Genomic DNA, 26,571 nt, shown 5'->3' with positions numbered 1-26,571 from the left:
TATCTGCGTGATTGAAACAGCTGACCCCTCCTTAGCTACATTTGCTACGCCTGTCAGGCTTCGTGTTCTGGTAGGCGTATGGCACAAATGAAGGTTATAATGATAACAGGAGTAGATTTACCATTGAAATACCTTTTTTTAGACAGTCGATCAGTAATTTAACAAAGTAGGAAGAGTAACAAACGAAAATCCAATTTCTAGAAAACTTTTGTTTCCTAAAAATTCGATTGGTGATATCAGAATTCATGTTATTATGTGCTAAGGTTAACGTTAAAACTAAACGAGTCTTTGGGCCAACTTTTTTTATCTTTGAGAGTGATTCATTTCAAAATTAGAAACCCATATGTGTGTCGTTAATTATGCTCGTAGTGGCTTCATACTAAATACAATATATTACCATAAGCTAGTGTCAAATCCTATGCAAAAAATCGGTGTCCTTACCTGCTAATGATCCACAGAAGACAAGTAAAAGCAACAGTGCTTTGAGTATTATTATTATATACTTTGTGTGTCTGGGCCCAGGGACCTGTTGTGTCATAAACCACCTTTGTATCAAAGGAAGTGTACATTTCCCTGAGCCAAATAAAGTGCGATAGAGTTGCTGACAATCCTCAAGTCTCTGATATAGTGACATCTTGGCTCTATCACAGTGGATGTTTTGAACAAATATTCGATCTAACTTTTCCTGTAATACCACTAAATAATGTAGTAATGTAGCTTCATTCCCCGGGCTGTGAAACTGCATGAGTGAGCACCGCATGACGGCAACCTTGCTGGACTGCAGTGTGTTGCACGCTTCGAGTGTTCACACTGGCAGCGTTGTTGCTGGCTGCCTCCTGTGATGAGTACTGTATTTTCAGGTTTATAAGTACATATTCTGCTAAATTATGAAGTTGTGCAGCCGCTGCATGCGTGTTCCAGGTGTTAGAGAAATCCAAAGCTTGATGTTGCCATCTGCCATGTCTTATTACAGCTGTGATGCCGTGATTGCACCATAATTATTTGGGGGAGGGGTTTAGCAAATGCTTAATCAAAACATCTTCACACCAGAATCAACCGTCCTTAAACTCTCCAGGACGGTGACAGATTAGTTGTGTGCTGTCTTATGTTATTTCAGCTTAAAACTGCATGAACTTTTAGCAGGTTTTACAGTTGCAGAAAAAAAATGTTCTCACTTCCTGTGCGTACAGTAGCATCAGCCATGCACGAAGCACGTCTGCTGCTTTAGTCTCTTGTCGTATCAGTGGGAGAAAAAAGGCTCCCTCTGTTCCCCTGGGGCACCGCTGTCAAGGACACCTGTCTGCTGCTGTGTTTCGCTGTGTTCTACTGCACTCCAGTCAGCACGCTGCCTGATTACATAAAACACTGAATGCATGAGAGTGTCCTACAGCAGGACGCCTAAGGCTTCAACAGTCATGTTGTGCAGCGCCCACCCGACTTCCTCTCTCTCTCCTGTCCCAGACTCGCTCCACCAGCTGGCTGCTCATCTGTCTCGCTCTCTACCTCTCCGTCCCGCTGTTATTTGTATCTCGGAAGCCTTGTCCGGGGTGTTTGTGAGGACAGGGGGTGCACGCTTGCTTGAATCTCCCCAGCGAGCTATTCTGGTCAGTCTATGTGTCCGTCTCTCTGAGTGACAAAGAGGTCAAGTCTAATTAAAATCAGCATTTGTTGCTGCAGGGAATGGTAACCATTGTCGTGGCGACAGTCGGCCCATTCGGTCCCCTAAGCAACAGAGCTGCAGCTAATGAGAGGGGAAGACATGGCTCTGCTGCCAGAGGAGCATGCGCTGCTCTCCGTCTGATTTTATTCCCCTTTTCTCCTTCTTTAATCTCTTTACATTGGGTTCATAAATGGTTTTGTTTTTCTGCTCTCTGTCTTCCTCTCCCTCTGCCCTCTTCTCTCTCGCTCTCTCTCTTTACTAATTTAGTAAACCTATAGGCGTGCTTGCTATGCTTTAATTATATTTTCTATTCTCTCTCCCGTTTTCTGACTTTGCCCCTACTTTCCTATTACATCTAGTTTTGCCTTTTAACTGTTCTTCATCTTCCTCTTCTTTCATTTTGCTCTCATTTATGGCAGTGCGTGCATCTCCTCCCTCATTCCTCTCCTCCTCTCTCTCATCTCTGCCGTAATTAGCAACTTTACATGTCTTTGCAGCCTCTCTCTCTCTCTCTCTCTCTTTACTCCTGTCCCTCACTCTCTCCTGATGAAGTAAGAATTAACATTTATAAGATGCTGAAATATCTTTGGAGTGTCTGTGAGCATATAGAGACATTTTGAAATTCAACGCTGCGTTTATCTGCGGTCTTGCAGCCTTATCTCTGTAGCGTTGGCTCTGTTTGCCTGCAGAAATACCACCGAGTTAATAATTTGATTCAAATGCTAAAACACTTTAAGAAAAGCAGCGTGATGAGAATACAGATTAAACGGACATGGATGACAGAATACTTTAGCGACTCTTCTTCACGTCGAGTTTTGCAATCCAACGGCATTATACTCCTATGATGTGACGGCCTGCAAAAAAAAAAAGGGTGACATGAACAAATTGCTCCCGCTTATTTTGCCTAAAGTTTGGATAGACATGCTCGATTGCTTCTTGTTCCAGCCCTTTGATAGGGGAGAAGAGTGCAGCGATAAGCTTAACACACAGTTAAGCTGAAAATGAACTGCTATTGTAAAAAGCCCAGATGTAATTCTGGAAATGGCAGGAATGTCTAATTGCCTTGTCTGCTTGAGAGCCGCAAGGTCGGCGCACTCTGGGAGGAATATCCTCCTTTGTCTCTTATAGAGCTGTTGTTTTGGGCTTTGCATACTATGCTTTGTCTGCGTGTCAGTCGAGGCATTCCTGAAAATGAAAACCACAGTGCGGTGCTCAAAATGATAACTTCTTTTTCTGTGTTTCAGCAGCCACTTGAGTATATAATTCACTCCCCAATCCGCAGCTTGATATATGCTAAACTTTGTCTGGTGGCACAATTCGCATCCAGCAATTTTTCCTCCAATTACTTTATTTTGCCCGTCATTCAAAATAAAACCAGTTATCAGTGTGTCAGAAAGCTATATCTGCTGTCTTTGTCAGGAATCTTATTTATTCACCTCGACGGCTTGTTGCTCAGAAACAAAGAATAAAATGGCTCTGACCATGAATAGCTCCCATGAGAGTGTCACTGTTTCTGTCGCGTTATTAAATGAAGTGTATTATGTGTCTTCAGTGTTGAATGATACTGCACACCGTGTCCCAAAGCCTTCTGAGCTTTGCTTTTCAATTTGCAGTGAGCTGAGTTAGCCAAGGTCTACCTTTAAACATGAAACAAAGAAGCAAATGCCATAAAGAGTATATAAATTCAAATTTTTCCCCCGCAGTCAATTCAAACTGCTTTAAATTGGGCTTTTTTGTCGGCTAATCGTCATTTATCCCATCTGCAGACTTTAGTAGCCTGAAGCTCAATCACTAATTCAACACCACAGAATAAACATGATAAATGCTCGATGTAGGCAGTCTCTTCTTTCATTTACCAGCGCTCAGAGTCTGATGTAACCATCCCTTGTGTGTCAGATCTTGGTAAATGGAAAAGACTCCCCCCTCACAGTACAGCAGCTTTCATTAAAAGCTTCAGTTCTTTGAGTAGAAGGTAGATGAAACTGTAACCTTAACATCACACAGGTGTCACGAGTGATTAGGCGAACCTAAGTTACAGCTGGTGAAGCTTTAACGTTCGCAAGCTCAAAGCCTTTCGATCGATATCACAGTGTCACAGTTGTCACTTGGGGTAGTCAGGACTTTAGTGTCATCATGGGCACTAACATATCTTTATAAACAATGAATCAAACGGCAACATGTAACGTGAGGTTTTAATTTCAGTGATGAATCCACAGAGTGGGACTCTGCTGTTCCATCAGCTCTTTAGAGCATTTTAGCGTCTTTCTACTTATTGTTTTTTTTGTTCTGACCAACTAAGACACAGTGGAGTAATGGCGTCCTGAACAGAGAATAAAGTCACACTACTTTTGTGTGTGTGGTGTTTTGGTCCGGCCACGTGTGCATGTTCAGGCCATGTTAATGCACTGTTCATGCTCATAAAAAGTAATGCACCAAAACCCATGAAATCGAGACGGCTGCGATTATGTGACCGATGTGTTGATGGGAGTAAAAAAAACAAGTTGACTGCATGAGGAAGCAGGTTGGAGTGGGGGGTTAGTTACATACAAACTTTCATAATATGTCTGTAAGAACGAGTGTATGAGGATATGTTAGTGTCAGCACTAATAATAATAAAAACAGCACTTATATGGCGCTTTTCCAAGTTCTCAAAGACGACTGAACTGCGCTATTGCCATTCTGCATAGTGTCATAATCATATGCTCCAAAGGTTGCATACAGCTCATATATCATTAAACATGTATAAAATATTTAAAATATTATATAAAATATTAGAAAGTCTGGATAGAATGATTACAATTATTAGATGATAATGATAATAATTATAACAAATATAATATACTACGTTTAATGTTTAAAAACATGAAACTAATGTGCTTCATCAGGACTGTGTGGGTGTGGTTTAATCGTATTTATACGCGTTAAAGGTGAATACTTGATTGTGATTGGCTGCAGGGTGTCCACTCTTTCCTGTTATAGCATACCTACTATGTAAGTAGTTCCAGTTAAACTATGTGTTAACTATTCTAAATTAATGCAACTTTCACATACTGTCAGCATGTATCTAAAATGAGTCACCATCGCAACAGAGGCTCAGTCAAAGTTTCCATCAGTCAGTTTATCAGTGACTGTATATAAAGATGGAAACTCCACCTCGTCTTACTATACAATAATGAAGCCAAAATATTCTGTACACGACTGCTGCAACAATTAATATGAGCAGAGCTATGAAAACTGATGTTTTTAAAATGCAATAATGAAAAGATATATAGTTCCATTGCAACAAAGCACTTTATTTATATACATAGTATTCCAAACAGTAGGTCTAAGATAATCATTATCCTGGGCACATATTTCATCATACAATATAAACTTTCTTAACCTATTGCAGGATACGTAACACTGGATATAATGTGTGATGACTGTACCGTCAGAGGTGTTAACTAAATCATGATGAATAGTGTGATGCAGCCCTGACACAACTTTTTGAGGCCTTGGCTTATTCAGTGCTTGAGGGGGAACGTTTTTGGTAGACATCACTTTAAGTCTATATTTCATAACACTCAGGAGTGGTTGCCGTCAGTACTTGAGTCACTAGTTTAGATTTAGCTGTAAGTTTATTTTAGCACTTCATAGTAAGTGTCGAGGCCCTTCTGTGGAGAATTTCTTGACTCATAGTCAGAGTTTAAGATTATTCTTAGGGAGTACTTCTTGTTCATTTTATACAAACCCAATAAAAGAGAGAGCTATATCTGAAGCTTCCTACATAAACTCTCAGCAAGTGGTAGACAGATTCCTCTCGGTGTGAATGACATCATTTTAAAATGTCACAGTTATCACCATTTGCAGTCAAGACAAACAGACTCATCTCTATTTATGCATAATTTAATGCAGTTTTTTTTTGTTTTTTTATTTACCTAAGAACCTATAAGAACTAAGTATTAAACGTGAAAGTGCTTTGGCTCCTTACATGGATTCAGTTTGTGCCTCTCTATGCAAGATAAATTATTTTATGTGAGCTATTCAGTTACAAATCCAAGGAGACCTCCAGTTTTGAGTAGCATCTTTTTAATCATGTTAAGCGGCAGAGAGATGATTGAACATGTGGTCCGCTGGAGCACTAAGGTGCAATAAACCCAATCACATTTGTGAAGGAGCCAAATCGTGGCTGTTGTGGAAGTATTTCTTTATGACACATCAAACGTGCTTTGAAAAAAATGCCCTATCGGAGGAGTTAAATTAGTTTCTTTTTTACAATTTTCAATACTGTGCCTAAAATGGTACAAAGTATGTGGCACAGTCTGAAGGGGGAGATGGATATGTGAAAAAATGAGATGCATGAATATTGGTGGGGAGAAAAAATTATTATAAGGAAATCAAATGCTAGAGAGAGCTTTACCAGGGAGACTGATGTACCAGCTTTTATAGTGGCTCGAAGCATTGGGAGTGAACAGTCCCGCCTAACAGTTACCTGCAAAGCAGCAAGAACAATGAGGCATGCCAAATTAGGGAGTGCATCACAGGCATAGACTGAATTAAAGAATGGTCGTAGCCATCATGATGTCAAACATTGGTTTATAGACCTTGACTTCGGCGTTTTGGCTGTCACCCTCTTCGTTTTTTGGAAGCAGAGGGGATCATATTTGGACAAGAGGGTGGACATGCCCATGGTAAAAACTTTAATCACAACGTTGCCACCCCATAAAGCATATCCTGCTTTATGTCTATTATACTCTAAGTGGGAATATAATTTACAAAATGATCATCTTACTGTATTGAAGAAGACTTGAAACTAGTAGTTGAGACCATAATCTCATTAGGAAAACATTTTCTGAGCTAATAAATCGAGTGAGAAGTCGGGTCACTTTTGTATAGACTTGCATACAATCAGACTTCATTTTGTAACTAAGCAGCAACCTGCAAGGCTGAAAAACTGCAATTCCTCAAATCTGACTGCAAGATTGAGTGTTATGTTAAAACTTTACAGCAGAAATAAATATCGCTACAGGCTCATACAAAAAAAGAGTTTTGGTCTCTACAGCTAATTTACCTATTCATGACAACTATAAGAGAGGTGAATTTGTATTGTTTATTTTATGTTATTAAGGCCTAAAGTTATGCATAATTAAGGGCATTGCTGCTTTGAGTGACAAGTGTGTCCTGTTCATTGACAAGTCGCTACTACGGAGTACCTCCATATTCACAGTATAACTCAATCCCAAAAGTGCACCAGGCGCTGATGCAAAATTTACATCGTGGCCAAAAGTGGAATTACATCATCCAGTAATGAGCCGAGCGAGAACTTGTGGGCAGGGCCAGTGGGAGAATTGTTAATGTACATATTCAGTTGGTTGCATACTGTAAACCCGAAGGCTTGTCAACTTTTTTGGTTTATCTGTCAGGTGAACAACACCACTGGAACAAATAGGCATCATCTTTAGTCGAGTATTTAGGTATTATTAAAATCTCTCATTCAAATGTGAATTGAATCAAAAATGAATTTAGCACCACCTCATGGCTGTAGCTTACATCCTGGTAGGCAGGGAAGAAATTTCCCCTTAGATTCCATTTAAGATCCACCACATGTAAAATTAAAAAATAATCTCTTCAGCATTAGAGAGGCCTTACAGAAATTCCATTGGGACATTTGAATTAGTTAAAAGGTGCCTGAGGCAATGTTAGCCTACATCAGGGGACCCAGAATTCCTGGCTACGCCCCTGTTGGGATCACCCTGCCTGTCAAGAACCCCCCCCCCCAAAGGCCCAATAACACAGCTGATGTGTGCTTTAAGCATTGCAATTTTCAAAATTTGCAGGCATTGGTCATTATTAGAGAAATATGGATATGTAGGGTTTGATTCTACACACACACACACGCGCGCACACACACACACACACACAGAGAGAGAGAGAGAGAGAGAGAGAGAGCACAGGCAGCGTGCAGTAGCCTGGAGCATCATCCTTTCCCAGAGTTTCACCACACGGTGGCCCTGTGCCTCTCCTTCTCCATGCTCCTCCTCGCCTCCGCCGCTGTAAAGCTCAGCCTCGCCCCCACCACCACCTCCTCCTCCTCGTCCTCCCTCTACTTCCACTCCTTCCTCCCGTCGCGCTGCGCAGAGCCACAGACGGTCCTCCAGCTCCGTGCAGCCCCGGTGCGAAGATGGTTGGCGGCTTGTGCGCTCGCAGGTTGGCCCGCCGGTCGCGGTCCGCCCTGATAGCAGCCCTCACGGTCCTGCTGGTGCAGACGCTCATTGTGTGGAACTTCAGCAGCCTCGACTCCGGCGAAGACAGGGAGAACGGAGGCTCCAACATGCGGGAGAAGAGGGACCGGGTCGGAGGCAACAAAGCCGCTGGCAGCGACTATTTCCAGCACGGGGTCCAGCAGTGGCAGCGGCAGCATCTTCCGCCGCCAGGGAAGGGGACGTCTCGCCACATACAGCAGCCGGTAAGACAGAGCCGCTACCGATGTATTCATATCATATCCCCGCTGTAAAGACACTGTCTCGCCGGGGATGAAGCCCGGAGGGGTTGGCAGGCAGGTCAAAACATCTCCAGTTTGTGCTTTTGGGAGACAAGCGCACGGTCGGGCCTCAAAATGAATGAATGTTTGTCACTAGAGGCTGCCTTGTAGGGAAATGATATGATGTCTGAAGCAAGACGGATGCAAGCGAGCCCCCCTCTTTTTTTTTTTCTTATTTTACTCCAAGCATCCTCAGCTGAATGCAAGCTGAGGACAGGAGCCACATTGCGCTGTTTGAATGAACGCACTCCAGCCCAGACTTCAGTTTAAAATGCCACAGCTGAGTATGAAATCTGAACTCGGCATGTAGTTCACTCCAGGCCAGAGTGATAGCAACGGCAGGGCAAATCCTCCCATAAGATAGTAGCTGAGGGGGAGAGTGAGGAGCAGAGTCACTGGCTGGGGTTGTAGCCCATACCTGTCACGGTCTATTTGGTATTTTTAGTCAAATACAGTAGCTGCATGGCTCAGCAGCACTGTCTGAACAGGGCCAAATTGAAACATAACCTAATTTGCAGAGTTCTTTTTGATGAGTGCACAAAGATTAGAGTCATCTGTTGTTTGAGGAAACACAAACAGTTTTATTGGTTCTGGCAGCCTGAGACACAAAGGTCAAGATAGATGTGATTGTGGAGCCAAGCATACAGATAATGAATAAATTGAGTTTAAAGATGCAGAGGAGTCAATGCTTTGCCCCAAAATCCAAATATGTATTCATGGTCTCCACTGACTGCTCCCCGCGCCCTGGAGGCTGCACACCGAGCAGGTTCTGTGTTTGTACAGTGCTTCCTGATGTGATTAATTTTCACAACTTGATCTCTGCAATTAAATTCTCCAAAAATTGAGCATCTCTTTTGTGTGGTCTCTCAAGCAGTTAGGCTACCCTAAAGAAATTGGACGCAGTTGTTCCTGGCAAGCATGCAGCGCTTTTTCCCTTCACAAAGCTGCCAGCCATTCGAATATCGCCGACTCCTCAGCCGCCATGCAACCAGTAGATAACCGGCTTTGATGTAGTATGATACACTGTGGCCTCTGCGCTCAGTCACTCACTCACTCGGAGCTGTATCTCCCGTCTCCTCCGCACATTTTTACAGTGACTCAGTCGCTTCATCTGGTAGGAATGTTTGTCCCACCTGGCGGCATTTCCACTGCACAAAGTCATGCTTGTATTTTCCAACAGATGAAGAATCCTCTCAAGAAATATCACTGTTATACTGCAGGAGCTCATTTGTGAGTTTACATTATAACACTTTTTATTTGCCGTACAGAGTTAGTGCAGTATTCCTATAAGCATCATAAATGAATTAGTAATGCAGTGACATAAGAGGAGCTTAGGATGAGTTTGTGACTCTCGCTGCGTCAACACCATTTTGTCCAAATGTGTTTCGCTGTTAAAAAACACAGCGGATCTGCACCCATGACCTTTTAAAAGACGGGATTTCATCCCCCCATCGCCTCCAGGCACTTCACACAGCCTGTATGCCAGTCAGTCCACCAACCAGTCAGCTCGCCCGCTGCCTGCCTGTCACATTGTCAACCAGCTCTCCGCAGCTCTGAGGCCCCCGGACTCTTAACATTCAACTGGTCGCCCTTGGCCTCATGGATTCCCTCAACTGGTTAATCACTGCGTTTTCATTCTTTCTCCCCTTGTGGGTGGTGTGTGTGTGTGTGTGTGTGTGTGTGTGTGTGTGCGTGCGTGCGTGTGTGTGTGTGTGTGTGGGGCTTGGCAAGGCAGAGTTGTCCACCCTAAGGGTGACGCATAAGCGCCAACTGATGCTATATGAGGCTCCACGCCTGAGAGAGGCGAGCGCAGCACTTTGATCCAGAATAGAAGGAGCCAGAAGCTACAGAGTGACAATAGCAGAATTTCTATGTAATAACTTGTGTTGGACGGAAACATTATGCATAGCTTTGGATGTGTCATCCCGGCAGGCTGGGGCTACAGTTGTCATTAGTGGTCTCCTGTTGTGTCTCTTAAGGGAAACGCTGTGAGAGAGCGAAGATGTTTTCTTCTCCGGTCTGACAGACACCACAGCTTCTTTGTCACTTCTCCGCTGCTTTTTGTATCTGGATATAAACGCATGGATGACATCATGTTAGCTGAGAGTGTTTAACATCCGGTGTGTTTGATTTAGGGGGCTATTTTGGCAGAATATAATGTAATGTGCGTTTTCTTTAGTGTGTAATCACCTGAAAATAGGAATTGCTGTGTTTAAGTTACCTTCGAATGAGCCATTTACGGCCACATAAGCAGCAGGTTCTCATCTATGGAGATCACCATTATGCACAGTGATGTTTCTACAGTAGCTAGGCTAACGACCCGGTTCAGATATGCCAAACAGCACAGAAGAAATACTGATTTGTAACTTTAAACTTATTTTTCAGTGTTTTTACTGTCTTAAATCACACTGGGTCTGTTTGTTTTGAGAAAAAAAGACTTCTGCGAATGATTCAACCCCTAGTAAAAACCTCCTGAAACTCTGGATCTTTAGTTATCAGATACAGTGTCGAAAAAACATTGATTTGAAACTTGAAACTGCTTCTCTCTGGGTTTTTACCGGTTTGAATCATTGGGTTTTCTGTTTTGAAGAGGATGAGACCTCTGTGGATAATTTGACTCATGGTAAAAAAAACCTCCTGAACGTCTGGATTAGAAATAAGATGAGAATAAGTGGCCTCTCTGGAATGTGCCAAAAAAGCTCATTTCTAACATGAAACTGCTTTATTTGGTGTTTTTGACCAGTTTTGATCTCCCGGTCAATTTTCTATGGATAATTCAGCACTTGGTAAAAACCTCCTGGGCAGTTAACACTGAAGTCATTCATATCAGGAGAAGTTTTAGATGGTTGCAATCCTCAATGATAGAAGCCAATAAATCCCCCTAAATCTCACACACTGTCCCTTTAAATCTTAGTTGTGGCTACCTGTTGCAAACTCAGAAAAGCAGAAATTTCCACACTTATTAATTAGTCTGTCATGTTTTACCTGACATCCGTTTATTACAGGAGATAGCATCCTAATTATTATTAATAGGTGCTTATTAAGGCGGTCCTGGTGAAAAACGGTTAATGTGCCAGGATTGAACCAACCTACTTGCAGCAGGAGGCCGAGTGAAGCTTTGAAAAGCGTCTGGCTCCAAGCTTCACATCTGGTCGTCAGCGGTTTCTTTCCATCTGCCGGCGGTCGTCGTATACTGTCAAGATCCCCATGTGCCCAGCGGGTGTCCAGCTCACACATGTTGTAAAGAGTTTCCCTGTTAGTCATGGTATTACATGTAACATTACCTCTGATGTACACTTTTTCCATCGCGCTGAGTTTTCCTAATGGTATCCTCGGGCAAGGATTACAATCCATCTGGGAATGCACATTTACCCCAGTTTTTTCTCTATGGATCCACAATGTGGTGATAATACAAACATGACAAGTTTGACCACGAAATATCATAAATTATATTTTATTATAAAGATGTTTAGCACAGTTGTTTTCCCACAGTGGTTCACTTGGCTTTGCTGCAGATGCAGAGAAATGAGTGCCAGGAGATTTTTGGAGAGTGACAGAAGATGTTGTACATTGTGTCGGAGAGAGACACACTGAATTTCCCATATGTGACCATAAATAGCCTCTCAAGTAACTTAAGATAGCACTTAATCTCATAGTAGTCTCTCAATTTCAAAGTAGCTGTTTTTTAGGATTTAATGAGAAAAAAATCAGCTCTTAGATGTTTAGGAAAGACCGTTAGAGTTAGCATTAAAGGGATTAAGTGAAATAACTTTGGAAACGCTCCAATCATGTCAGGATTATCGTTAAAATTTTAATCATGTACAGTACAAGTAACAATGCACAATACATGTGTTTTGCATTTGGGAGCTTTGCTGAAATCTATTGTTGCTACCAGTCTGTTCTCCTACCGCCACTACGACCACAACGTGATTCATCCCATGATCACAACGCTGACTCACACACACACACACACACACACACACACACACACACACACACACACACACACACACACACACACACACACACCAGCTCTCACACAAACACCCAAAATGATATGCTGTATGTATGTACGTAAATGCGCGGAAGCAGAACCACACAAACACACCCACATACACAATTATAGTTACACACACTCACGTGCACACAAAGTTCGAGTACAATACCCGTTTCCAGTTTGAAGTCATCTGTTTAAATTCTAAATACGTGCTAGAAAACATACTCATTTTATTTTTATTTTTTGAAACTGTATTCACAATTACCATCAACAATAACCTTCCTTTAAATCTATAGTGTAGACAAATACGGTGAGGGCTTTGTGTGCTCTGCAGTCTTGTGGCACAGCCATCAGTGCGGCGGCAAGTCACTAGTAAAAACCATGTTGGGCTAGAAAATCTTGCAACTGACTTGCAAGACTGACACATCCTTTTCTCTGGAACTGAGGGTGGAAGTAGCTAAGTAGTGAACAATCTCGCTTTACTCTCTTCTTTTCTCATTTCTTTTTCTTATTTTGCACTGATAATGGATTGTTGATCATTGAATTAATATAGGCTATCGATCTAGACTGATGTTTCCTTACACCCCTATTTGCTAACATAAAATAGAGTAAACTGTCAAACCATGCTAAACAGACAAGTAATGTGAGAAATTGTTAAAAAGCTTTGGATAAAGGCAAGGCTCAAACTTGATTTCTTTGACAGTGAGAGATCTAATATCTATTGTATGTTACAGAGGGGTAATACAAAAGTGCGCTATTGTGGGGTTTAACATTTTTTTGTGGCTAGCCTTCTCATTTTTCATTCCCCTGAAAGTCTTTTCATTCACTTTGTAACAAAACCGTCTTCCTCACCTTTCCCATGTTTCAGATTCTCACATTGCATTCCTGCCGGTTTAGATTGTTCCAGTGCCATTTCATGTGCCAATCACTGTCTGTGCTGGTTTTTGTATCATAGCAAAGCCACTTTAGCAGTCGTAATTGGCAGTTAAATTGGCACTCCCTGAAAGTAAATCGTCTTGGAGTGTGAGCCATTCTGCTTTAAACAGACCTTTGAACATACATAATTACAGTCCAGAGACACCCAGAAGATGCACAGTATGATTTAAAATTTCAAACGTCCCAATCATTACATCAATAAAGTGTTACTCTGTAAAATCTGTAATGAGGAAAAAGTAAAGACCAGCCTACCCATCATTCTGTCCATCTGTCGTTGTGATTTCGCAAACAGCGAGCTTCTTTTTCAAGTGCTGTTAGTCTCGGAGAGAGGTGGGAACATATTCAGATCTGAGGGAGGAAGTATGCACCTCAGACTTGAAAGAGACACATCGAAAAACCCAAGACACTTTGATGTTGAAGTGTAATTTGTATACATGACACCATCCATCCACAAAACCTGCAATGGAAATTTTATTATTATGATAATGCAGTATACCATTAGAACGCTGTCATGTTATTTCACCGAGCCGATCCCAATGATATGCAAAATATCAGTGTCAGTATGGAATCCGAAAACTTCAGACTATGTATAGTTTGTCGAGTGAAAGTTCGGGTATCCATAGCAGCTCAAACATCACAACACTTCCATGTGAAGCACTCGTTCTAGCACAGATGCTGAAAGTACTTCAGGCCTCTTCAGCTCAGTGTCCATGTAATCCATTTACAGCAGCCTCTCTCTCTCTCTCTCTCCGTCCTCTGTCTCTCTGCTGACGATGTGTAAAGAAGGAATAGCCATTTAACTATTCAACACGTGTCAGGATGTTGGAAATACTACAAATACACTCGGGAGCAGAAAACACGCCGGCATGACTCACGCAGTCCTGCCAATTACACCAACTCTTGCTTAGGAGATGAGAGTAGAGCAAGTTCCATTATCGTATTATATTTAATAGGGCAAATGGGTAACTGCATCATCAAGTTAATAGCAAACAGTGCATTGAAGCTTTAAGATCGGTGCGATGTGTACAGTATTCTACATTAAAATAGCTCAGAGGGTAACACAGGCATGAAAAATGGGGCTTGTGTTCAACTTTGCATGCCCAATTAAAGAAGAAAAGAGCTCTGATCAAGCAGTCAGTAATTGGTAGGGTTGGGCTGATGGCTGTCAGTCATTGACTATCAAAATGTCAAAAGCCTCCGCACCCCCCATTCACTCCAATACTAATGGTGTTCATTGCGGGATTCAAATAGAACATTTCTGACTGAGTTTGTCGCTGCTATGGTTACGATTGCCGCCATCGTTGATCAAACCAATGACATCAGTTGTGCTGGACCGCTTTTTATTGTCCAATTGCTTATTCTCTCGGTTCTTGTGGTCTCAGTCCACAGTCTTGACAATTTTGCTATTGTTATACATAAAGGTTGTGGGTCGGGTTAAGTTCGGGTGGTTGATTAGTGCATATATCTGCATCATCGCAATTAATTGGTTGTATCACTGTTGACATCTTCATACGATAATTTGGTTGACATCTTAAAACCCTATAAGTTGGGTTTCTATCTAAATGAAACATGATTTTTAACCAAATTTTCTGAAGTTCTGCAAAAGAAAATACAGATTTTTGTTTTTTTCCAGTTATGTAAATATTGAGAGTAGGTTCATTTAGATAAGCAGTAGGTAGCAAATGTGCAAAAATGTGCATAAAAAAGAGGTGGATGGAAACTGGCCGAGTGTCAACTTCAAAACCTGGCAGTTTTTTATTCTGCTGCAGAGGGAATTGATTTTTTGTTTTCAAATTATGTAGTTTGATTGACATAATTTCAAGTTTCAATACGCAGGACTGCATTCAGATGGCAATCATTTGTGATCCGTCATCCATTTGTCCTCTGTGCATGCCGTCTTGGTTAATGCAATAGGGAATTTATTCAAATGTGGCACAAACGCCCACTTGGACTCAAGGATGAACTGATTCGATTTTGGTGGTTAAAAGTCATGGTCATTATGCCATTGCAAAACATGCTTTTTGACTAATATAAAATAATTTATATGGCAATTATGACATTTTACAGATTACATTAGATTCAGCTAAAATTTACCAGAAGTGCAAAAAAAAGCAGTAATGCACAGAATTTACAGAATAAATAGAATGTGGAATAAACAGTAAAGGAATGAGTACACTAGATACAGTATGAACAGTATCAACAGCGGTATGAATACACTAAGAGTTACACAGTCAAACAACGTAAACAGTTCAGGTACTGTAAGTATAAGTTTTGCTAATAGTAAACATATTATTTACGATAAAAGCTGGAGATATGATATGAATAGTTTCCCACTATAAATCCTGTATGTACAGTAAAGACAGTGAAAAAAAGACTATATTTCAGTATGTACAGTATGAACTCTAGTTTCACTGTGTGGGTATGTGAGTGAGTACAGTGCAGTCAGTAAGTGAGTGTGTAGTTGGCAGTGTTGGATAAGTGAGAGATTTTATCACAAAGTTAAATGTTTGAGCGCTTCACTCTCGCTTCAATGCCACATTTGCCGACTCATCATCCAGTGGGTTGACACTACATTTGATCAACAAAAAAACTAATCAGCAACAATTGGTTCCAGCTTCTCAAATCTGAGGACTTTTCTCTGCTATATATAATTGTAAATTAAATATCTTGGAGTTTTACACTGTTGGTCGGGGAAAACAAGCAATTTAAAGATATCTCTTTTGGGAATTATGACAAGCATTATTCACTATTTTCTGTTGTCTCGTTCACTAAAAGATTAATCAATAATCTCCACAGCCATTCGTAATGGTCCTGTCATGTTTTAATGGGTTCAACATGGAGAGTGGTGCAGTGGTAGTGGATCATGTGGGTGTGCAAGTACAAGGAAGAAGTGGGTATATTCTAGGCGTAAGGCGTAAGGAGTTGGATCTCCATGACTCTGGCACTCTACTGATTTCTAAACATACCAGTCTAAACATTTCCAATCATTTAGTAATTCAGTGGTGGTGGAGAGTGCCATCTCACACGTTTGTGCAGAATCTCCAATATGAATTAATTGGTCTGTATGTCACTCTCAAATCCCTGACACACCAAGCCTACGGTTGGCTGTGTTTGAGTGTTGGGCTGCTGGTGAGTGTTTGTTACTTTAGTTTTTGTGGTGTGTCCTACTTGTTGGCCCTTGTTGACTGTTTTTCAGCTGATTCAGCATGTTAAATCAGCATTGGAGACAGTGAAGCCTCGCTGTAAAAGAAATCACTCTGATTGACAGTTCAGCTCAGTGCACCAGCAAAGAAATAGAAACAAGGAAAGTAAACAAACAGCTAAAACCAAGAAGACGTGAGAGCAAAACAGACGTGTTATAGTAGGTATGCCTTTTTTAAGATTTTAAGCAGAAACTGTAATTGTTTGTGGTATTATTCAGGAGCGCACTATAAATACCATTTGTTTTGTTAACATTAGGTTGTGTTGTTGTGCTAGACTAGCGTCTTGAATACATCCTGTAGGTCTTCCAGTTTCCCTTTTTGAATGACGAATACGGACCATCGCTGACAGCTGGTATGGAGAGTAATTTCTTCTCACCAAGGCGCAGAATGTGTGTGCTAGTTGGCCATTTGCTGCAGTCTTTGTAGTGTGTTTAGGTGCAGCATTTGTACTCAGGCAACAGTCAGCCATCCTTGCTCCTAGTTCTTTGATGTTGGTTAAAGTTATGCACTAAAATGTTTCCGTATCCTTGTAATCATGGGCCCGTAATTAGTTTATAATCCATGTATTTCAGCTGATGGGAGTAAAGAATAAAGAGGCAGGTTGAGGTGGTGGTTTGGTCACGAAACACAGGACTTTCGCCTGAAGTGCTTGAACCTGTGTGAACTTTTAAGGTACGTCATCACCATGTTTCTTTTCCTAAATGTACAACCTACGTAACTTTGCATTAGTTATTGTTATTATTGAGTGCGTAACATCTTTTATGGGGTGTTCATTTGTAGGACATTGTACAAATTTATGCATGAGGAAACTTCCGAGGGCCACTTTTGCAAAATGACGTGGCCAATCACAGTCGCCCCACATTGGTATGGTGTACACGGGGGTGTTGGAGGAATTAAGGACATTTGGGCATCTTACTCTTGCACTTTTTTGATTAGAAAAATTCTAAACCCTCTGTTTTTATCCTTTTTGTGCACTCTGACACTTTATGATATAAAAAATTCCCAGTATGAATCAGTTTATTTTCATTGTGAATTAGAAAATGGATGCAAATGGAAGATGGAACTGTGTCTGAAAAGGCCATGGAAGGTAGAAAATCAACTCAGGGGCTTCTTTTTTTTCCGACACTACATTTACAGAGTAATGTGCATGTCTGAGACGGGCTTAACAGACACACATTTACCATCCTTTGTCGTCAGACTGTGTATAGGCCTGCATGACTGTGTGTGCTTTGTGCTCAGCTTGATGCCTTTGTATGCCTCATCTGTAAAACTGCAAAATCAAAGATCATAAGTACCGTTCATCTCTCTCCTGTCAAGTCTATTCAAACAAACCTCACCATTACCACCAATTAGAGTTGCTTTGCTCCGTGTCCCACCAACACACAAACACATGCACATCATCACAACTCCTGCACTGCCGTCTCTGCCTCTGTGAGACAGCCTGCTTGCCCCCCCCCCCCCCACAATCTTCCCCTCATCCTCCCGTCATCCTCTGCCGCCGTTACAGATGGTTTCATTCCCCAACACATTAATAACGCATCATCCAGATGAATGAAGCTATATAATACCTAGCGTTGCCAATAATCCCATAGGTAAGAGGCTTAGCAGACATCCCTGAGAGAGAGACAGAGAGAGAGACATAGAGAGACAGATAGGAGGACGAGGCTGGTGGGGAGCTGAATTAGTTTTATCTGTAGACGGGTATCCATGTTGATATTTAGCGCAGAGCTAAAAGGCTGTGCGCACACACACACACACACACACACACACACACACACACACACACACACACACACAGGTTTGGACTAGACCATCACCATATGGAGGGGTTATTAGGCCAATGGCTCAACTCCCTCGCTGTTTAGTATTTCCAGAGTTATCCCTTTAAATAGATCTACTGTATTTCATAAAACGAGATCAGTGGCTGCTGTGAGACACTTGTGCTGGAATTACAGTTTTGAACTTAACATTAAACCGCTCATTAAAAAGAAACATTTAAAAAAAATCGACTCAAAGGACACTTTTGTAAATTCATTGAAGTGGTTTAATCAGATTATTGTGGACTTAAACTTTGATCCGTCTCTTGCTTTAATTCAGTCTCTGAATGTGGGAGAACATACTCTAGTTCTTGTTAGCCATACGGGGTTCAGATTGGGTGGGATATGGGGTCCCTACGTTCTAAAAACTTGAGCTATGATGTACTCTTTTTTTGTGAAACCTTTTTGAATTTAAAAACATTGAGTAATTTTTACACCTTTGAAAGCATTTGATTAATTAGGCAAATGTAAGTAAAAAAATGAACTGAATTACTACATTTACTACCCTGACCGTTACCATTATAAGCAAGAGTTTCCTACATAATTTCAAAAAAACACCAATTTTTTTTGCAAAAAACTGTCTCACTCGGGCTTGATGCAGCAGGCGATACAAGAGGTGCTGTTGCATCGCAACATTACTCAATGGAAACAGTCATCTTTTAATTGTGTTTTATCAACATTTCGAAAATATCGCTTATGTTTTGCACACATCTGTAATGGAAACCTGCCTCGTGTCTGTGCTTTTTTCACTTGTCTGAAGTGGGCGTGGCTTAGCTGGACAAAGGTGGTGTCATGTATCAAAGAGTGATAGCAGTTGTGGGACACCAAGCCTGGAAACCAGTTGTTGAAAAGTGCGTTTGTTGATTGTGTTTTGATACAAAATTCTGCAGAGACTTGTGTTTTGGAGACGATCATGTGTTTTTCTCTAATGGAACATAAGTGAATTTTCTCTTTATGGTGTAAGCTGCCAAGCTGGGAGGTGGGACATGATGAGAAGCTGCGGCAGAGCATTCCCATCACGTCAGATTGCCTGTAGGTGTAGTCATATATCCTTTTTGTTGCTGATTTTTCAGCCTTTATCATGGCGTGTACTGTATCTATAGCATCTATATTGTACCGCCTGCAGCATTCACCATGAATAGACTTCTTTAGGGGATCATTAGACAGTAGGGAGTGTGTTTGTCGCTCAACCATAATGATCACATCACAGTGACAAACACTTGACAGCCTTGTCGTTAGGGGGAAGCATACGGCAGATTGCCCACTTCTCCGGGATCGCTTCAGTGCCGCAACATTGACATGCAACACGCTGATCCACATGTAACGTCCAAATGCACATGAACATGTAATCACACCCACACAGACTAATGACACTGAGCATGAGCCACTGCCTTGCTATCTCCTCCTCAACACACCATACACTAATCCGCACGTATTGTGTTATTCTAATAAGACAGGGGAGTTTGTGACAGAAACAGAAAAGAGTACGTGGCAGTGTGGCGAGGACACAGGGTGATGACACGTCGGCTGGGCAGAGATAGGGGCGATCCGGCCTGTCAGGGAAAGCTTTTGTCCTTCCAGTCCCGTGGAGCAAGAGGAGAGGAACTGACAGCGGCGCTTTTCTTCTTCCTCCTCCTCCTCCTCCTCCTTTTTTTCTTCTTTTCACCACTGGAGCTGAATGCCAACAGCCCAGAAGACTTGTCTCTATCTGTGATTAAGAGAGAAAGTGAGAGGAGAAAGAAAGAAAGAGAGATAGAGACGGGCAGAGAAAGAGAGACCGATATGCAAGACAGAAGAAAGCCGGGGGAAGAAATGTTGAGGGGGGAAAAAAAGAAAAGATAAACGTCTCATCCTTTCTACAAATCCGACGTCGACTCAAATCCCGGCGTAATCCTCAGGGGAACCCGGTTTGGTTTGAAGGCTTGTTAGTGTAGCTCGGGCCCGGCTGGCAAAGACTGTGTGGTTGGAGAACATTTCTTGGAATCTAACCTGAGTCCAAATCCAAATGGCCTCCACACATGCAGGGATCATGTCTGTAATTTTCCCCTCGGCTGGTGAAGTTTAGGATTTAGAGGTAAGCTGATGCCAAGACAGTGATCAAGCTGGTTTTATCAAGCATCTCTTAATAGGAGCTCTGATTTCGGATTAATCTGAAGAGGATGGTTGAGGGAACCTGCCCAATAATCCCAGTTCTACGCAGCCAATTAAAACCGGTTGTGATTCTGCTTGATTAATTATTCACCCTGATGGACACTTGCTTCTACTACTCGTAGATACTTCTTTGTATTATCTACATCCACATCTGGATAACATCACAGAGTGGCCAAGGCTTTGAAATAAAGGGAACCTGGACCAATGATATAATCATTGTCATAAATTTGGAGAAATGTGTTTAAAATCGTGTTAAAGGCTTTTGCAATTTTCCATTTTATACTATGATGGTAAAGGGTTGAGTTTTTCCTATACTAGTGCCAAAATGATACTTTAAAACGGTACCAGAGCCTAGACAGTGCCTGAACCAAACTTTTTTTTTTTCTAAATGAAGCACTCAAACACTCAGAACAGCTTTTTAAAATCTGTATTGCAACAGCACATTTGAACTTGAAATTGAACAATATATTACCTCTCAACAGTTTAAAGTACGCTTAGGTTCAGGGTGAGGTTACTTTATTTGCATTCGTAGGTAGATTTGTTTTGCAGTATAAAGTGCACGCAGTAGTCAGACGCCACAGACAACATACAGGGTAAACCATGACAAGAGGATAAAAGATAAAACAATTAAATATGTAATAAATACCAGTAAAAACACTAAACTACAAAACCAAACCTTTAATAAAACACAATCTAAAAACTATCAATGAATAAATCATTAATACAGGCTCCCAAATGTTCTTGTGCAATGTGCAATTTTGTGCAATCTTCCTACTTAGATGTATGAATATGAATTAAGATTCATTAATAAATTCACATAATCAGTAAAACCTAACCAAGCAACAATAATTTAACACTAAATAGCAGTAACAGAACTGATAACGTCAAAATACATTTTGAGTTGGGATCAATAATGGTCTCTGTTGCACCATATTGGTACCATGTTCTGGTACACAACCCTGATGGGTATATAGAATCTCAGTGCTTTTTTGGTGGTATTTTTACTCTTATTGGTATAGGTTGCTGTTATTTTTGTTTTTGTAATTGTTTCTCTTTTGTTTTAATCGACTTTCTGGCTTTATTGTTTGGTTATTTTATAGTTATGTTTCCTCTGCGAGAAACCCTTCTTACTTCTGCTTTGCAGACAGCCCAGTTTTAAGAAAAGACCATCTTTCTGACAGTGTAATACTTCTTTAAAGGAAACATACAGTCTCCTTTAAGAATGCCTTAATTATAGTAGCAGGATGGTGTTTGACCTCGAAGGTCAAAGCTCCAGAATTACTTCATATTTCACCCATTACTTGTGACACAGTTACCAATTTGCTGTGTGTATGAGAGAGCCGAAGGTTCGGGTTTACGGTCAAAGTCGTGTTGAATAATCCCTCGCTGAGAGGTCAGTGAAACAGTTCAGCTGCCTTTGCCTCAGGCCAGCCACTATACAGGATGTTGGAAGGTGCGCCGGAGACAGCCGGGGCGTACTAGTTAGATGTACACACACCTGCAAACATACGCACCAATGCATATACGAGTGCATGTCTCCCACGCACTCTTTAGCGTCCCCTCGGTGCTAAAGGAGCACACCTACAGAATGCATAAAATCATAAAAAAAAATCACTGCATCTCAAAAAACACTCACCCACACAATCTCCCTCATACTCTCACACACACGCACGAATAAAAAGGCCTCTGTCTCCTTCCCCCTTTGCTCATGCACTACACACACACACACACACACACACACACACACACACACACAGTGAGAGTAAATAAAATTATAAAACACTCTGTGAACCACATGAATAGCTGCTCTTCAGTATTCATGTGAAACCACCAGGACCAGCCGGAGCGCTCGTACTCATTACTGAACAGGTGTTTTCTCCATCAGCAGTGCATTTAGATCCTGTCTGTCCTCCCTGCCTGTCTCCACTCTGCTGAACGCCTCAAGGGCGGATTTTGCGAGGTCTTAACGCAGACGCACGCTTTAACGCCGTCACATTTGCATCCTTCTCCTTGACTACTTCCTCACCCTCTTCATCCCCGCGTCCTCGCCTCTTCTCATCTCCTCGTCCTCTCCTGCCTCCTCTCCTTCTGCCATCTCGAGTGGGGGTGTCTCACCGCACCGCTGAGTCGTTCACTGGTCCTCCAGACGCCGCAGGCCTCCCAAATCAGCTTCAATGAGGAGCCCTGCAGAGGCTGTCGCTGCCGGGGAGAAATTGCGCTGTAATTGAGCTGCGTGATAATAATACGTTCTTCTCTCTGATTTCCTACCAGCGGTGAATCATCAACACCATCATCATCGTGCCATCACATCAGCGACGCTCGGCAGACGCTTCCACGCCGCCGCCGCCGGAGTTGACCCGCTCTTTCACTCGATTCTCTCTCCCTCTCTCTCCTTCTTTCGTCAATTGCACTCGTTCCACTTATTTTATTCCCATTTCCTCTCTCTTTCACTTCCCTCCTTCTCCGTCCTAGCCATCACTCGCTCTTCTCATCTGTCTCCAACCATCCTTCCCGTTTCTGTTCCATTTGATTGGACAGCATGCCTCAGAGGTATACAGAAATTACAATGTACAAAAAAAGTGTGCATAGATGGAGGGGAGTCGGGGAAGAGCAGATAATTAGGATGGGTGATTGTGTGAGCACAATGTCAAATGCCTTTGTGCTGCGTACTTAAGGCATTTATGTTTCTATTGCGGCAAGCGGGGAAGCTGGATCATTTTTGTGCAACAGTTTGAATTTCCTCTTTTGAAGATAATCTAAATCACTGTGAACATAAAACCAATTCTCTTTTGTTATTCTCTTGTTTGGTTACAAAATATTCTCGTAATCATGCTAAGGATGAATCAGTTATCCACCACGAATATTTTTGACCGGTTAGGCATGTCAGCCTCTAGGCTCATTTTGCAGCTCTTCGGTTTACTACGTACTACCGGGGTCCAGCAGTAGCTAACACTAACTAGCAGTGCCGCTTATCCTGCGATTTCTGCTTGTAACTCTGTCCCGACATCCTTAGTTCAAGCATTCCCACCTATGCATAAAACTTCCATAGGGCATAAAGGCCTCTGTGTTTCCCTCGGTGGCATTTGCAGCCAATTTGTTAAAGGTGAGGGTGTGTGTGCTTGTGTGTGCGTGTGTGTGTGGGTGCATGTAAATGTGAGAAAGGATGAGAAAAAGTGAAATTGGGGCCGAGAAACATTGGAAAGTTTTTTAAATTGTGAGGAAAGTAAAATAAAAGACTTTGTGGCGTAAAGGGGATAAAACTGAGACAGAGGGTTAATCGACTCGGAGACACACAGACTCAGATGTAAAGAGAAAAGAGGTTACAGGGAAGTGAGCGCTTGCCAAGACGGGTTTTAGACTTGTGCGTGTGTGTGTGTGTGTGTGTGTGTGTGTGTGTGTGTGTGTGTGTGTGTGTGTGTGTGTGTGTGTGTGTGTGTGTGAGAGAGAGAGCTACTAGGAGGGGAGTTTACACATGGCTTTCAGTGCTTTAACCATCCTCATGAGAATTGCCTTTCCATAGAAGAGAACCATTAGGAAAATCATTGACTGCTTATTGGTGTCAGCACTCTATTTGTGTTTGTGTGTGAGCTCAAACAAAGAACAATACTCCTCTTTTTCACTCACTCTCTCTCCCCCCTCTGAAATGGCCAGTCTGAGTTAACGGAGGGGGGTTAGGGCTTTGTTTTTTTTGACTTCTCTCTTTGTCCTCAAGTTTCTTAACTGCTGTACTGAAATCCGTTTTACTCTGGCAAATAGGCCTACAACAATCTTTTTATGCAACGCTCAGTTTATCCACAGGATAGATGAAAATGTTGTTTTTTTTTCTCCACGGAGGGCCAAGTAGGTCTCACTGTTAACTTTCATACATGTTTTTGGGAGGTAATCTCTGGACAAGGCTCAGCTGCTTCTGTGGGGCTGAAATGTGAGTACACCAACCACATACCATTCGTGTACATGCAAAGTAGTAGCTGGCGTACAGTACGGGCGCCGATGTGCAGCTGAGTTAGTGTATTTATTAATATTCACCTCCTGCACATATGCACGTGTTGCAGAGGTCTATAGAGTATGCAGACATAATTGTCTTAACTGCTGAGAAAGAGATTTGGTCAAGGCAATTATAATTCAGCCAGGGCACATCTGCTTGCTTAGCACTCAGTCTATTTGCCTAAAAGACACAAATGACTGCAATTTAACAGCAATAGAGGAGGACTGTAATGAGTTGGTAACTATTTGCCTGATGTGAGTGTGTTGCTCTAAGGTGGGAAGAATAATCAAAGGAATAGGACTATATTTTCACTGGCATTGTGTCCAGTGGCAGCAATGGAGATTAATGAGCATGTGGTTTATTAGCTTCTCAAAACTATCCGACTACCTTTTTTTTTCATTCTTTCTTTTTCCTTAATAGACTTGGAATACCTTATATACATATTTATATATATATATATATATCTGTAAGTACTAATACCACATCGTGAAAGTACTCTGATAAAAGCAAAAATCCTTCATTGGAAATGTTACTTAAGTAAAAGAAAGTATCAGGGGAATGTACTGCAAAAGTATTTTAAAAACAAACAAATTGCAAAATCTTCCAATTCAAAATTATAAAAGAAAGAGAAAAAAAGAAGAATGCCTTTATTATAGTAGTAGATGTTTTTTGACCTCAAAGGTCATAGCTCCAGAATAACCTCATATTTCCCCCATTACCTGACACAGTTACCGATTTGCTGTGTGTGCGAGAGAGCCGAAGGTTTGGGGCTACGGTCAAAGTCCTAAAGAAAGAAAATGACGTAAATGTTTATCCAAATAGTTACCAAATATTTTTCTATCAAATGATTACTTGACTAATTGTTTCAGCTGTACTTGTATAAACATTTAGGTCAGTAAATTTATCACAAGGCATCATATTTTCTTAAGTTTTTTAAGCTAAAATCATTTGTAAAGTATCTAATAATTAAAGCTGTCAGATACTTGTAGTGAAGAAGAAAGTGCAACGTTTGCCTTCGAAATGTTGTGGAGTGAAAGTATAAAGCGGCATGAAATGAAAGTACTAAAGTAAAGTAAAAGTAACTCAAATTTGTAATTTACTACAGTGCTTGAATGAATGTAGTACGTAGTTGCATTTCACCACTGAATACACAGCTCCGTCAGTGGCCTTCTGTGTCAGATAGGAACGCATAATGCACCCGTAAGCATTTGTATTAGACACATTGGCTTTCAGTCAGCTCCATATGCGTCATTATTGGATGTTGAGCCACAGACGTAGCATAAAGATTAGTGACACCCAACAATGCAATACTTCGGTCATGAGACAGTATTCTGAAATTAAATGTATTGTGATATCCTGACTATTGCAATAACATACATTATACAATGAAATTTAGTGCCTTATCTTCCAAATATAAATTATGTCCCCAAAGGAAAAAAAATTGTCAACATCTGTTTAATCTAATAAGATAAATTTGAAAAGACAAAGTTTGCAGCAAAAAGGCAAATGACATTGTGCATCACTCAACAATCACATTCCTCATGAAGTCCTGCTCTGAAAACACAAAATCAATATGTGACAGCAGATGTTGGCATTGTGGATTCTGTCCATCATCACGATGACACACAGTTAAGTTGCACTTAAACACTTGTTTTCGCCACCCCAGCTCAGAGTTTGAATATTTATGCAAAGTCAAGAGTGAAGCAGCTTCCCAGCGCTTTCATTTTATATCAATTTATTCGCTACAGTATGCATGTGCTTCACCAAATCATTTAGACATAGTCCCTATGAGAAGCTTCAGTACTGTATATGCTGATTTATAAATGCAGTGTGAGTGTCAGAGATGCCTGATATCAAACGGTTTGTCTCCAGCGGGACTTGTGCTGTCAGATATGTGCACTGCATACTATATAAATATATCATGTACAGAAGTCTAGAACAGTGGTACTTATGTTTAGTGTATGAGCGGCGTTCAGGATGGCCGGCGGCACCATGCACTCTTTATGTGTGTGTGTGTGTGTGTGTGTGTGTTTACAGAAGTGGGGTGCGGGTGACGAGATATGTGCATGCTGCATTGAACATCAAAGGTCAGGGAAGGTGATAGTTCTTCCTAGTTCTCTGTTAGTGTGTGTGTGTGTGTGTGTGTGTGTGTGTGTGTGTGTGTGTGTGTGTGTGTGTGTTGTGCTCCACATGGCGTCCCAGCCTGCAGCGGGGCCCGATGATTCAGAGGACACAGGCTGCATGACGTGCACTGTCTTTGACCCTTCTCTACAGCAGCTGTTAATATAACGCTGCAGCTGTG

General features: G+C 41.6%; 1 protein-coding gene across 2 annotated transcripts in view; it reads left to right on the top strand.

Annotated features, from left to right (window-relative positions):
* The window catches only part of xylt1 (xylosyltransferase I), a 185,540-nt gene that overhangs the window by 66,396 nt on the left and 92,573 nt on the right, over positions 1–26,571 (top strand). Inside the window, exon 1 of one of the 2 annotated variants that reach the window (XM_042485290.2) lies at positions 7,686–8,105. The exons of the other annotated variant lie outside the window; for it this stretch is intronic. Within the exon in view, the coding sequence (XP_042341224.2) occupies positions 7,821–8,105 (285 nt within the window). The 5' untranslated portion in view covers positions 7,686–7,820. Of the gene's footprint in view, positions 1–7,685; positions 8,106–26,571 lie in introns of those variants that run through there. 2 annotated transcript variants of the gene reach the window in all.

This window comes from Plectropomus leopardus, chromosome 3 (genome assembly GCF_026936395.1).
Source record: "Plectropomus leopardus strain MGB_pleo_1.0 chromosome 3, ASM2693639v1, whole genome shotgun sequence".
NCBI classification, from domain to species: domain Eukaryota; kingdom Metazoa; phylum Chordata; class Actinopteri; order Perciformes; family Serranidae; genus Plectropomus; species Plectropomus leopardus.
The sequence above is the reverse complement of the archived record's forward strand: the minus strand, read 5'-3'. Positions and strand labels throughout refer to the sequence as shown.